At 51.3% G+C, this 14,170-nt stretch overlaps 1 protein-coding gene across 1 annotated transcript in view; it reads right to left on the bottom strand.

The window, feature by feature from the left end:
• Positions 1–114: 114 nt before the first annotated feature.
• The window catches only part of ATP6V0D1 (ATPase H+ transporting V0 subunit d1), a 34,402-nt gene continuing 20,346 nt past the window's right edge, over positions 115–14,170 (bottom strand). Inside the window, exons 3-8 of the mRNA XM_027698329.1 lie at positions 10,354–10,532; positions 7,345–7,424; positions 3,593–3,670; positions 2,818–2,994; positions 2,004–2,081; positions 115–1,492 (exon numbers count right to left, since the gene is read on the bottom strand). Of these exons, the coding sequence (XP_027554130.1) occupies positions 1,331–1,492; positions 2,004–2,081; positions 2,818–2,994; positions 3,593–3,670; positions 7,345–7,424; positions 10,354–10,532 (754 nt within the window). The 3' untranslated portion in view covers positions 115–1,330. The remainder of the gene's footprint in view (positions 1,493–2,003; positions 2,082–2,817; positions 2,995–3,592; positions 3,671–7,344; positions 7,425–10,353; positions 10,533–14,170) is intronic.

Consider the following 14,170-nt stretch of genomic DNA (forward strand, 5'->3'; position numbering starts at 1 on the left):
ACACCAGGCTCCACTACCACAACTATCACATTCCCTGGGGAAGAGGCCCTGTGGCTGATGGAGGCTCTGCCTGGGGCTGTGGGAGCAGATGCCCAAGTAAGCAGGAGAGCACAGTGCAGTAGGCAGATATTTATTGATGTAGAGAGGAGGGGGTCACAGGAAAACAAACTGCAGAGGTGACCACAGCACAAGCTGGGACGGAGCCGCTCTCCACTGATCCCTCCCCACAGCAGCATGCAGCGTGTTTCCCACCAGCAAGGCTCCTCTGCTGCCATAGCACATCTCCCAGAACTTGAGTGCAAGTAGGAGCTAGCCAGGACAGAGCAGCAAGGAGCAGGGCTGCCACACCATGCCCAGGGCTTGGCTCCCGCCCCAGGACATGGACAGGCAGGGCCTGGGACATATCTGCCCTCACTGGGGTGACCAAGGGCTGCTCTGTCCCACAGCCAGCTGTGCTGTACAGCTCCATGGCACTGCCAGCCTGCCCTCCAGAGGTGAGGAGCCTGGATGTCTGCCCTGAGGAACTGCAGGGGTCCATCAGCATCTGGAGAGCCCAAAAGAGCCCCGGCTCTTGCATGGTTGTGACAGTAAACTGTGACCTGTGGGTCTCCAGGGGAGGAAGGGGCTCAGCCAACTTATGGAACCCTGTCCAGGGCAGCAGAGAGACTGATGAGAGCTGCTTCTGCAGACACAGCAAGGCTGCACGAGTGCAAACGCTGCCAGAGTGAGAGAAGTGTGTTCCACAAACCCTCTGGCTCTGCCCTCATGTTCCCACAGGCTCTGTCCCAGTCTTGGCTAGGGCTGCTCAGTCCCTCCCAGGTCAAGGTTAGCTACAAGGGGATGCAGGGATTGCACAGCAGCATGGGCTACGCTACAGACCACACTCAAACTACATCTCACAGGAACAACACCGAGTAGGAGGCGTGCAGAGCACCAACAGAGGACCCCCAGCCATGGCAGACCTGACCTGTTCCTCTGCAGTGGTGGGACCCCTTGGAGGCAGCCCCCCCCAGCTCATGCTCGCTCTGTGAGCGTAAGCGTACACAGCAATTAGTACAGGAACACTTGGACCATTGGACACACAACAGGAGGTGTCCCTCCTGCTGCACAGGGCCAACCCCGGGCCACTGGTCCCTCCGGATGCCTCACAGCACACACAACTCAAACTTCAGCTTGTGAATAATTTAACTAGCAACTATACAGTTTCCTCATCTGATCCAGTTCCACAGATGGGACATCCCTGGAGTCTGGGCAAGGGACAACTCAGGGAGTTGGACGGGGGTCCCTCCGGACTCCAGGGGCGGGAGGGTCGGGCAGGAGCAGAGCAGGGTTAGAAGATGGGAATGTAGTTGTCGATCTTGGTCCTGTGCCGCTGGGCGATGCACTCTGCGATCCACACGATGTTGCGGCACTCCTGCTCCTTCAGCTTCACAAAGGCGTAGAACACCCCGAAGTGGAACTGGTTGAGAAAGGCCAGCTTGTTCAGCTTCACCTGGGGAAAGCCCAAAGGAGGAGATGTCACTTGTCCACCTCAGATGGGAGGAGCTGGTCAAGGTAAGTGTGGACCCGCTTGGGAGGGCCCATGACTTCCCAGCAGCCTGGAAGGCTCATCACAGGTATCCTGCTCTGCATCTCTCTAGGTCCTCAGGACAGCTCCAACCTACAGCACAGGGCTCAGGACAGGCTCTGACATTGAAGGGGGAAATATTTACACCCTCAGGTACCGTGAAAATCTTCCTTTCCCATGTAGTTACACTCTGGTTTTATTACTGATGGACCAAATATCCACAAGCAGTCCCAAATGTGCTCTAATCTGTCTGGGTGAGAAAATGTTCCGAGCATGCTGGGCCCCCATTCCCGTGCAGGAGCAGAGGGCAAGCGTGTTTTTCCTTCCCCCAAACCATGTTCATCCCCAGCACTGCTAACAGGGCAGCACACCAGCTTGCTGCCACCCTGAGCTCTGCAAATGGCACATGCCAAGAAGCGCCTCGGGTGTCACTCACCTCGTGCTCAAAGAACCGGTCTTCAAGGGTTTTGTCCCCAGGGTTGCTGCCAGCCCCTTCAAAGAGCAGCTTGTACTCCTGCAGGAAGGCATTACATGAGGATATATCCCACACCCAAGCCCAGCAGCACTTGGGGGCCCCCTGTGTCAGACAGGCCACCCTGTCAAGTCAGCAGAGGACAGAGAAGCCAAGAGTCCTTTGAAGAAGCCATATCGTCACTTAGAGCCTACAGGAAGGGGCATCAGGTACACTCCATGTACAGACTGCAGTGCTTGGGCCAGGCCCCTGTGCCCACACACACTGGTGCATGCCCTGCCTGCTCAAGAAGGGGACACTGACCCCAAACAGGTGCCCAGCCTGCACAAGAACAGCTTGAGGAACACAGACACATCCAAGCGTGTGCTCCCAGGTCAGTGTCTCCCCTGCGACTGGAGCAGAGCTCAGGCCTGGAGATGAGGCACGCCACTTCTTACTGAAGACACATTTCCACTCCCAAAACAGGCAAGGAGAGCCTGTCATTGCTGCCACACCAACACCTCAAGGGTTTGGTGGTGAGGGCAGTCCCCACACGCCGGGACAGGGCACAGTCTCCCAATCACCACTGGAATGACAACCATGACTGACAAGCCAACGGCATCCCAGGAAAGCCAAGTCCAACTTGGCCAAGCAGAGCACAGGACCAACAGCAGCAGCAGCAGACAGGCACCCCTCTCCCCAAGCTGTCAATCCACATGTTCCCCCAGACCCCTGAGAAGCCCTGACCCAGAGCAGGTCCTTGTACCAGTCCCCATGGCCCTCTCCCCAGAGCACTCACAGGATAGTAGTCAGCAACGTTTTTGACTTGCTCGTAGTCATCTGCCCTGGCCAACTGAGCCAGGCCCTCGGGGTAGAGCTTGCCACAGTGCGGGAACAGCTTGGCTCGGTCCTCCTTGGACAGCTCAGTACCAAAGGAGTTGATGGTGATAATGAAGGCCCTCCTGTCAGCTTCAAACTGTGGGGCAAGAGAGAGAGGTTCACCTTGGGATGCAGCATCCTTACCAGAGGCCAGCAGATACCACAGCTGCTCTGCACAGAGCCATGTCAGAGGGCAGCATGAGGAGCCTGCCAGGATGTGCACAGCTCTCTGGTGCTCAGCCAGGGCAGGATCCCAGTATGCCCAGTAGATGATGCCTGGGGAGCAGTCTGGTGAGGAAATCCCCATCCCAGGCACAAGCCAAATCCTGCCCAAGTCCAGGAGTGTGTTTCACCTACTGCTCCTGAGCCCTGCACATCCCACAGCAAGCCTTGGCATGGAGACCTGCTGTACCCTGAACAGCTCTGGTTGCTCTCCTGCTCGTTATCCATGTGAGAGGATGAAGATGTTGCCACAAATGCAACAAATGTGTCAACAGTTGGTAAGATCAGGACTGGGGAACCAAAGTTATGTGCAGGCAGTGTTCCCCAGGTCTCCCAGTGAGCAGGCAGAGTGGGCATGGGGTTGCTGAAGAGTATCTTGAGCATCCTTAATGCTGGCAGGCAAGCTGGGCCTGAACAGAAAGCAGTGAACATCACTGCAATACCATTCCAGCTATGGGAGTTTCCAGACCTACCTCCAGGATTGGGCACATGGCATCTGCTGTGGTGCCTCCCAGCGTCTTGCAGAACTTGTAGAAGGACTCCAGGTAAGCCTGGAAGAGAGAAGGCAGGTGAGCACTCTGCTACACAGCTTCATCTGCTGCCCCACAGGGCCCTTCAGCAGAGGAGGGGAAGCAAGCAGGGAGGATCCCAGATGCTCTCTAACACAGCACAGGAACTCTGGCCCCGTGTGAACTTGCCCACACAAGGACAGTGCTTCCCCAGGAGCTGCAGACATGAAGGGTTGTGGTTGGGTTCGTTCAAGTGACTGCATGAGCTTACTGTGGGCAAGATCCCCGGGCAGCAAGGCTAAAGCCTATTTTTCTCCTTTGAATCATCTAACTCATTTACTGAAGTCTCACGTGGTTTCCTGACCCTGCTCTGGCCTCCACAAACGTGCCAAGTCACACAACCATAGCTGCAAGACCTACACTCAGAAAGTACCGCTGTGTAAGCAGAGTCAAGGGATGAGACAGGACATCTGTGAAAGAAACCAGCCATTCCCTCTAATTCTCTTTTCACACTGCGGCCTCTTGGTCTCCATCCCAACTGGAGCACTGCAGAAAACATAAGGCCAGGGACAGCAACGCTGCCTCCAGGAAACGTAATCCTTTGTGGAGATGTACCGTGATCCAGCTGGAAGATGACTCTGTGTCCCAGGGGGAGCTTAGGAAGGCTGTGCATGGCTAAAAGTACCGTTCAGCAACAACGTTCTCAGAAGAAGTGATCGTGTGATAAAGCACTTCCCTGGGCAGAGAGCTGCAACCAGAGTCTCTTCAAAGGGAGGGAATAAAATGACGCTGAGACATCATAAATCTCTGCTTTGTCACAACAACTCCTGGACTGAAGACGGACCAAGAATGCACGTGTTGGGCACCCTCAGCACCAGGAAAGCACCTGGATTACTGTGTTCTGTAAATATTTGTAACCACACAGTGCAAGAGGAGAGTACTAGGGTGAGCATCACACATCAAAGAAACATCCTCTCCAGCACTCGCCACTGCTCAGGTGGAGGAGAGCATTGGCCTGCAGTTACCACAGGAATAAGGACATGGATAATGGACTTTGTTTGAGGCTGACAGGAGAGGAAACGTGGATAAGAGGTTCAGTCACTACCTTTGCCCTTATCAGAGTTCACACACACTTTGCTTTAGAAGCAAAACCAGGTGTACTCAAATATGGAGCAGTGAATGAGGATCCAGTACCACAGACACCTTGGAAACACAGGAAAACAGCCACACTGGGTGCCCTCCCAGTGACAGCAACTTACAGAAACTCCCCAGTGTCCTGAAGCCCTTATCCCAAGAATGGGGGTTTCTTTGCATTTAATGATCCCTAATGGACTTTCACTTCCATGAACCCACCCCCTCTGCCTCCTGCCAGCCTCATTTGTTGTCAAATCCAGCTTACAGGAAGACCTGTGGCCTGTCCATCCACATTGATTCTTCCAACATTATCTGTGGATACCACCACAGCTGGGAATCCTTCCTTTTCCAGGTGAGGAATCCTAGCCTTTTTCTGTAGTTTTCCATACAGAAGTCATCATACCCAAGCCTTTAAATGAGTCCTCCTTAGCACCTTCTCCCATTCTGCTGTTCATACTTGGAGATGAGACGAATGAGACGGTGTCCATGTCAAAACGTTACAGATGGATGCAGCAGCACAGTGATATTTGTGCAGTTTTTTTCCACTGTTAGGAACACGTTACCTTGCAGAGAGACACTTGCTTAGGTCAATCACTACCCAGGATTCCATTTAGTAGTAGGAAGGAACAAGGAGACCCTTGCTGTACAAGCACAGTTAGGATTACCTCCTTGCCTCTCCCATCCATCACATTTATCCACAGTAATTCTCCTGCTTTATTTTATTGCCCAGTCACAAAGCTCCTTCAGCTGGTTCCTACAAGAAGGTCATCAGAAAAAGGCCAACAGTCAGCCAGCTTCACTTCAACATATCCACTGAAGAGGTGGAACAGAGGGAGTAAGCACTGAAGATAACAATGCCAGGACACCTTCACTGCAGGACTCGGCTGCTGACCACCCTCTGCACTAAGCACTGACCACTTCCAACCTCTGCTCCTCTTCTTAACCATATTTCCATTGAGAACCTTCTCACTTGCCACTGCTAACAAGAAACCTTTGTAATGGCTTTCCTCCTCTAAATCCTGCTCAAACCTTCTGTCAACACACTCAGAGATTCCTTCCAAAATCCTCCAGTATGCCTGAGAGGCAGCATTTCCCCTTCCCATGCCAACTCCTCATGGGCACAGGCATCCATCCCAGGCACCTGCCTGCTTCTTGGAGCAGCTCTCTGCAGATTCCACATCTGATTTTATTTCCCTCATTTGCATTGTGTTACACATTTTCCAGTCCTTGGGGAGAGAGGTGGCTTCAAGTGAGAGCCTGTAATCAGCAGTCACCTTTTCCACCCCTGCAGCCCTGTGATTTGTTATGGATGGAGCCCCTGTGTTCCCCAGGGGCTGCTCTTTAGCAAGAACCAGTCCCAGCACACACCAAGGGATACCAGGCACTTATGCTTCCACTTGGGGGTAGGAAGAGCAGAATGAAAAGCAGTATAAAAAAAGGAGATGGGAAAGGATGGGACCAAGGAGATGCCCCCTCCCCACCTGCCTCCCAACTTGTTTTCCCTGTGCTTGGTCTGCTCCCTGCCTTTCCCATCCTGCCTCACCTCAACAGGGAGCCCTGTGCCCTGCACGGCTGTGGATGTTTATGCACACAGCCATCCCTCCCCGTTACAGCAAAGGCCAGTACATGCCAGAGGCCACAGGCAGCTGGGCATGACTGCTGACATGCCACTCCTTCTCCCCTCCCTTTGCCTTCTTCCCTTCACGCCTGACCTGCTCTCTGCCTCTCCAAACAGGCCACGGCTTCCTTGGGAAACAGAGGTCACACTGACTGCAGGCTGGCTGTGACCAGCCAAAACAAGGTTGACAGATACAATCTGCATCCCACCCTTGATCCAGAGAGTGGAGATGGAGCGATAGCCACAGCCTGCACATAAACACACACTTTGACACCGCCTGCTAAAACCGGATGGGGCCTGTAGAGGAGATGACAGCTCAGGGCAAGGAGATCCTTAGCCCCTCCACATCCCTGTGCCAACAGTCTCCCCCTCCCAGCTTGCACCTTTTACACTCCTCTACCAAGAGCATCTAACCCCAACCACAGCCATGCAAGGCTTGAGCAGATTGTTGGAGGGTCTTCAGAGAGGGCTCAAGAGAGGGAGCCAAGCCTGTGGGAATCCTTCAACCAAGGCTAAGATGTAGTCATTACAAATGCAGTTAATGACACACCTGAACTCATGTAGTGAGTTCTGCCTGCCTGGGGCCTGAACAGATTCAGTCAAAGGCAAAATCTCCTGCACAGACTCTTGAGAGTTCCAAAAAACCACACACTCTGCCTAGTCCTGGTGCCCTGCCTCAGCAGAGCCGTGTGACTGGATGTCAAGTCCCTCCAAAGCACTATCTTTCCTTTCCAATGGATGCAACTAGTTCTTGGCCATGTTTAATCACCACTCCAGGGAAGAAAAATAGTGAGAAAGCAAAATTATTTTTATGTCTACTCCAAGAGAAAAACACCCTCTTGTCTTTGGCTGAAGAAAGGCAGCCTAGGTTGGAGCTCCTGACCCAAGATACAGATATAGTCACACCAGGAATAAACAGGGAAGTTAAGTTAACATCTCTTTCCCTTCCCAGAGACTCATTTACCTTATACAGCGTGTTTCGAATGATTTCAATGTTCATTTCATCCAGGTCCTGTTCAGATATGCAGTCTTGGAAGAAAGCAGCTGAAACAGAGCCACACACAGAGTTAGCACTGCCCTAACCAGACCCATGCTCAGCACCTTCCAGACTCCTCAACAGTACCAGGCAGAAGCATACCCTGTGTGGAGCTTGTCCCTCCTAGGCCTGACCCTTACCTTCAGCAGCCACCAAACTGCCATGACTCAAAACCTCAGGCTCCACCATGGTTCCCTAGGCCATAACAATTTTTGGGGTTCTCACATGAAAATCTTTGTTGACCCCTTAGTCCTATGGTTTGACTAACAGCCTATTCCCAGAGGAAATTCTCAGCTCTGGGCCCCAGCATCAGTGACAGAGCAATCTGCATTTAAAAATAAGCAAACCCCAAACTGTTCCCAGTTTGGGCAGGGACTTGGAGGTGACAAGGCAGCTTCAAACTGCCTGCTGCAGCACGACAGGAGTGCTTAAGCATCCATGAGACAGCAGCCACTGAGTCCTGAGGAACTGATGATTCTCCCCCTTTCTCCAGTATTTCAGTGGGATTGAGGAGGCATGGGGATGCCACTGCCCACGACACTCCATGGCTGGAATCAGGAGTTGTCTCTCCTGGTCAGGTCTATCAGTCCCATTTTCCACCTCTTCTGAGGGCTTTTATTTTCTAGCTGGAGGTTAGCAACAGGAGACAGGACGAATTAGTAGGATTTGGTAGGATGCTCAGCCCTACATACTTTGCCAAGTACCTCCGGGAGGGAGCTGGAGAAGTTGTTGCCACCTAAAGAACACAGATTTCAGACTGAACACAGGATGCTGCAAGCTGCTGATGAAGATGAGTCTCAGTGTAATGTAACTCTGTCATGCTCTTGCTTCCAAGCAAGTGGTACAATAAAACCCAGCGGCGGGACTTTATGACTTCTTTAACTCTCACTCAGCAACCAACTTTGCTGAATTTGCTACAAAGAGCAATCTGATCTGTCTCAGCTGACACAGTCCAGCTGTGGGTACCGGACACCAGCTCATGCTGAGAACTGACCAGTGCTCTGCTCTGTGCAGGCTCACACCTCTGGCCTGCACCTCTGCCAGAGCACGAGCTGCCTGGCAGGGACAGCAGCTGCACTGTGGGTCTGGAGGGTCCTGCACAGGGCTTAAACCCCTGCAGAGGTTCCTCTGCAACAGCACCAGAGCCCAGTGCCACGTAGCCGGGGGCCTGACAGTTGGCAAAAACGCAAACAGAGCGTGCCAGGACTGGTTTTTACGGCAGGACCCGCTGGCCAGCCCGGATCGCTAAGCAGTGGCTACTTCAGAGTAGCAGAGGAATGAGTACACAGCTATTTCAGTTCTTGGCCCTCTAATATCCCAAATTAGGTTTACAGCAAGTCTTATTTTGCCCTGCTAACCTACGAAAGCCATTTGGGGTTAGGCATTCCCACCAAGCCACGTAGCTACTCAAGTACTTTTAGGAGATAGAGCTGCTGTTTCCTTGCGTGTGGTCACTGGAAAGAGTGCAAGTTAAACAACTGGAGCCTGCATGCCTGCTTGTTTAGGCAACACAGCTACTCCCCATGTTCCCCTGTTGAAGAAATGCCACACTGGTTGGTACACAGCCCCAAGGGCATGGCCAGGGCAAAGGTCTGGAGAAGAAGTCAGCCCAGCCAGGGCAGAAACAGGCAAAACTGACTCCTGTACAAGTACGTGAATGCAAGAGGCAAAGACCCTCAACTGCCAGCTGGGTTCTCCAGAACCACCTCCCCACTGACACAGGGCATTTTCACTCCATGCACTGCTGGAAGTTTTAAGGTCTCTGAGAGCTGATATCCCCGAAATACTCTGTTCTATCTTACTGCCAAAATGGGAAGGTTCCCACTTACTTATGAGGAGGATTTTCTTCCCACATATCATCCCTACAGTGGGCTCAGTTCTCCTGCTGCGCTGTTGCCCTGCCTTGCAACCCAGATCTCTTGAGACATGTCTTCCCTCCCTTCCTGGGCACAAGTCATTTTTCCATGACAACTACTTCACTTGCCCTATGATTACAAAGAGCATTTGCAAAAGCACTTTCAGTTCCAAAACCAACGATTTCTATCAAAGACAATATGATGACTTAGAGTGTTTTGTTCCTTCTAGCAACCCCAAAAGAATGATTAATCACTGACTCAGGCATATCTCATTACATTTTTGCCCACATAAACTAAACTTGCAAGTCACCTGTGACTACCTCCCCTACTACTGCAAAAAGACTACCATATTTTCTCCAGAACCAATTCCTACACCTTCTATCTTTAGAGAATATCTGTTTGACTAGCTGTTCACAAGACACTTGGTTTTAGCATTATCTGCCTCCTGAACAAGCCCATGGCCCTGAGACAGTTTACCTCAGCCTGAGACAGAATACCTCAGTGAAGGATCCTGCTACACAATGAGTTTTAAAAGGCTTTTGGAGATTTCTTTGTTTTGCTGTGGTTGTTTTGGTTTGTTTTTTTTTTTTTTATATAAAGAGCTTTCATTTAACTAGCGCTAATTTTAGTAGTCTCAGAACAAGACTGGGCATGTGCAGATCTCTGTAAATATCTTAAAAAACTGCCTAAAGAAATTACCCAATGGTCCAACTAAAAGTGCTGGAAACCAAGTGACTCATTCCAGCAGAAGACCTGACAGCCCTTCACTAAGGAAGCTCAAGGCCTGGCTCACACAAACCAAACTCTCCAACAGTCTGCACTACCAGGGTGCTGGCCTGGACACTGACTGAAGGGTACAGAGAGCTGGCTGGTCCTCCAGAGGAAAAACTGGCATAGGACAGGCCTAAACCTGAACTCAAGCCCAACCACCACAGGCAGTACAGCCACAGCTGTGCATTTCCCACTGCTTTGTCTTCCTGGAGCACAACTTAGGCTTAGCTGGAGCCAGTTAGACCAGGGGAGAAAGGGACATCTGTTCCACCACACACAGCTGAGAGGTATTTTGATGGGCTCCACTCACCCAGGGGAGTGTCCACCAGGATTGCATTGTAGAGCTCTGCAGGCGTCTGAGCAATGTTCACAGCTTCCATCTGCTCGAAACTTCCCAGAGGATGGCACTTGGGCACCAGCTCGGAGATGGAACGCTGGTGCAGAGTCCCAGTGATCAGCAGAATGACATTGTCAATCATGTAGCTGTACCTGGAAGAGGAAGAAAGAGGAAGACTGAAACAATAGAAATAATACGAAACCCGGCACACGCACACATCACCTTCCTATGAATGTCCCCAGAAAGATGCACCCTCCCCAAAAAAGAAATAGTAAGGCACCTCCTTAGTGTTTGCTTACCATGCCAGCCTAGGAGAAGGCAGTCAAGCATAATCCTAGGCTGTGATTTATGCCACAGCTGAACCACACCATCTGGGCACCACCCACCTACCACCGAAGAGTATTAGATTGGAAGGGACTTCTGGAGGTCTCTGGCCCAACACCTTGCTCTGAGCACGGCCAGCTCCAGCTGCTTAGGGCCTTGTCCAGATGAACTTTGAGTTATTTGCAAAGATATAATCTCACAACCTCCCCAGGGCTCTGCTTCAGTGTTCGACCACACTCAAATGAAAGGTCTTTTCCTAACCTTCCCCCATGGTCATTGGTCTACTGTCTCTCATCCTAACCCCACACACCTCCAAGAGGAGCCTGGCTTCAGCTTTCCCACGCCCTCCCACAAGGTAGCTGGGAACATTTGTCCTTCCAACATTCCCACTGCTCTCCTCACATTGCTGTGCTCTGCAGAGAGCACGTGCAGAGGTGTACGTGGTAGGACACCAGCAAGGAGGAATGTGCAGACAGCCCGAGTCGAGCTCAGCTCCAGTGCCAGCCACACTGCTCCATCTTGCCAAGAGAAAGCAGGAAGGGTCACGTTTCTGCAGCCCTGCTCCCTTCCAAAAACAACAGGGCTGGCACAACCTTCGTTCGCACCCTCACATGAGGTTTTTCACACCTCTACCACCAAAGGTACAAACTTCTTTGCATTAGCCCAAGTTACGACATCACTAACCAAGTTCTCTGCTTATGTTGTTCAGGATCAGCAGGTTCAGCCTTTGGCACTGCAGCAATGGGACATTCAGTCTGGAATCACCGCACTCGTCACAAGTTCCACCAACACAAGCCCTTCATGGCCCTTCTCTCCAGCATGTCCATGTTTCTCGGGTGCTGAGGAGCCCAGAGATGGGCACAGCATGCCAGGTGAGACCTCATAGTCCTGAGTAGAGGGGAAAGAACACCTCCCAGTTCTCCCAAACCAGCCAGAGAAGGGAGACACAGCTGGCCTAAAGGTTCAAGCAAGGAATCAAGGCATCACATAAATACTAAGTGTTCCCAGCAAGGACAGGAATGATGCTCTAGGCATCACCTCCAGCTAAGACACAAGCCAACCAAGCTGAAAACCTGAAAAATGTCAAGTGAGATGAGGGGCTTTTTTCAGTCAGCAGAAGTCGCCTTTGCAAATGTTCCTCAGCAGCACAGGGAAGAGGCACAGATGCTGGAAGAGCAGGGTATTGAGCATTTTACACTCCCTTGCTCTCACCACTAGTTCTAACTCTAAAAAATTCAGATGATGGAAAAGACCTAAAGAAGCTCCTTGGCAGGAGCTGCTCCAAAACAAAGGAGATCAGGACTGAACTAGAATGGCAGAAGGAGCTGTGCAAGTCTGGAGCTGGAGCTCTGCTGAGGGTCAGGCTTCCCACGTCCTGAAGAAAGGGAACTTAAGGCCAGCACCCTGGGACTGGGGTGAGGGCAGGGATTGCAAGGCTCAGTTGATGTTTGCCAGATAGGCACTGGGATGCTGCAGGTCTCTGTATTTCCGAGCTAACAAGGAGGACATAGTACAGCCCTGTTTCCCTTTTACCACATCAAAGGTAGCCAAGCAGAACCAGTTAAAGGCAGATTTCAGTAGTTTTTATGAGATGGGCTTACTGCCTCTCAAATATGCTCAAAGGGCACGTCCATGAACAAATCAAATCCACACCTTAGTTCCTCAAACAGGCGCTACTCTTTTCTCTCCACACTGCCAGGCTGAGTAATGCACCTCCTGGCCCTGTGATTTTTACAGAGAGCCCTTCTGTGTTAGCAGCCTACCTTTCCTGGTTCAATCTAGAACCAGGGCAATCAGCACAAGCTTCAGGTACTAGGAAACCTCCTTTTGCCCTTTAATCCACAAGGTCATTATCTTCCCTCCTGTTTGTGCAGCTCTCACCATGGAGATGATTGCAATCTCCAGGACAGCAAGAAGGGCCTGTTTATGAGAACTGAGGTCAGTCCCTTGCAGTAAGCAGCTGGTTCCTGGTAAATACAAGCATCTGCACCCTAACACAGATGCATCTCCATGAGGTGTGCCAGAAAAAGGATACAGAAGATCATTTCCCAGCTCCACCACCTGCCCTCAAACATGCAAGTTTCCCTAGTGTGACATAGTAGCTTTAAGGAAAGACCATAGGCAGCACTACTCTCACCAAAGCAAGACAACAACACAGGGTGAGACCAAATCTGCTACTTCAACTCAGCCCTCAGTGAAGGGACAGGTAAGGAAATATGGTCATTGCACAGTATGTCAGCACACCTCCTTCCTATCCCCAGCTTACCACAGATATCACCTTCCACAAGATATTTCCAACTTGCAAGGAGCCTGGCCAAAGTCAACTGCATAAGAAGGAACTGAGGACAAATACCTGGAGCCCTTCCGCTTGCAGGTCTTCAGAGCAGCTTACTGGAGTCACATCAAACTCATCCATGGCCTCTCAGATGAGCTCAGCATGAAAGCCACAGCCAGGTTTGGGGAGAGCTGCCAAAATCTGACCCTCTTCACATGTGGAACTGTGCTTCAGACTGATGGTCCCAGGAAAGACAACCCACTGCCAGAGAGCAAAGCACGGCTCTCATTTCATTTATACCCCTTAACTTGCTTGTTTCCTCATTCTTCAGGGACGTCTGGGGACATGCATGGTCTACAGTCCAAATACCAAGGGCTCTAAGGAGGCATCAACTGTTTTAAAGAGCACTTCGCCTACAGACACCACTTAAATCTTGCTGTGGAAGGATTCAGCCCTGCAGGAGGAGTCACCATGCGCAAGATGGAGGGGGAATTTCTCAATCATCGTGACAGCATTTCAAACCTTCACAATAACAAAGGAGATGCAGCAGGACAAAGGTCTTGGTGTGCCTGCCGAGGCCAGGCAGACATCAGTACCTCGACCTAACCCTTTCTGATAGTTCTGTTTCCTTCATGGAAGCCCAGATCACACATTCACATTCAGTCCCTGTTTCAACGCAGTAAAACCAGTCACAGCTTAGTCACTCAGGACTGCAAGGCACATCTTCTAGTGCCAGGGCAGCTGGTAAAGCCTCTTCTCATCTGTGGAAGGGGCGACACTTTCTTTCCTGTGCCAGGTCTCCACAAGAACACATCTGCCTCCACCAGCACAGCTGTCCCAAGAACACAGTAGAGGTCCTGGCTATGCTGGCATCAGATTTATTACAGTGGTAGCAGTTTTCCTAGGAATCTCCAACTACATGTGTAATGGAGCAGCTTTTGTCATCACCCTCCTCATCTCCTATAAGGCTCTGACCAGCTTCAAACATTTCAGCTTTCACAGTTAATGCATGCTCAGACCCCTCCACAAGCATTTTGACCTTCACTAGCTCTCAGTGCACTAATAAAAGCACCAAACTACGGGCCACAGGAGAAAACAGGAGTAGCTGGTCACTTGCAACCCCAGGAAATCTTCCTTCAGCCCACTTGGGTTCTTTTCATAGCAAAGCTCTCTTGGGCACAAACGTGTTTG

The sequence above is a fragment of the Neopelma chrysocephalum genome, unplaced genomic scaffold, assembly GCF_003984885.1.
Source record: "Neopelma chrysocephalum unplaced genomic scaffold, ASM398488v2 Primary Assembly neopelma1_125, whole genome shotgun sequence".
Lineage (NCBI taxonomy): Eukaryota > Metazoa > Chordata > Aves > Passeriformes > Pipridae > Neopelma > Neopelma chrysocephalum.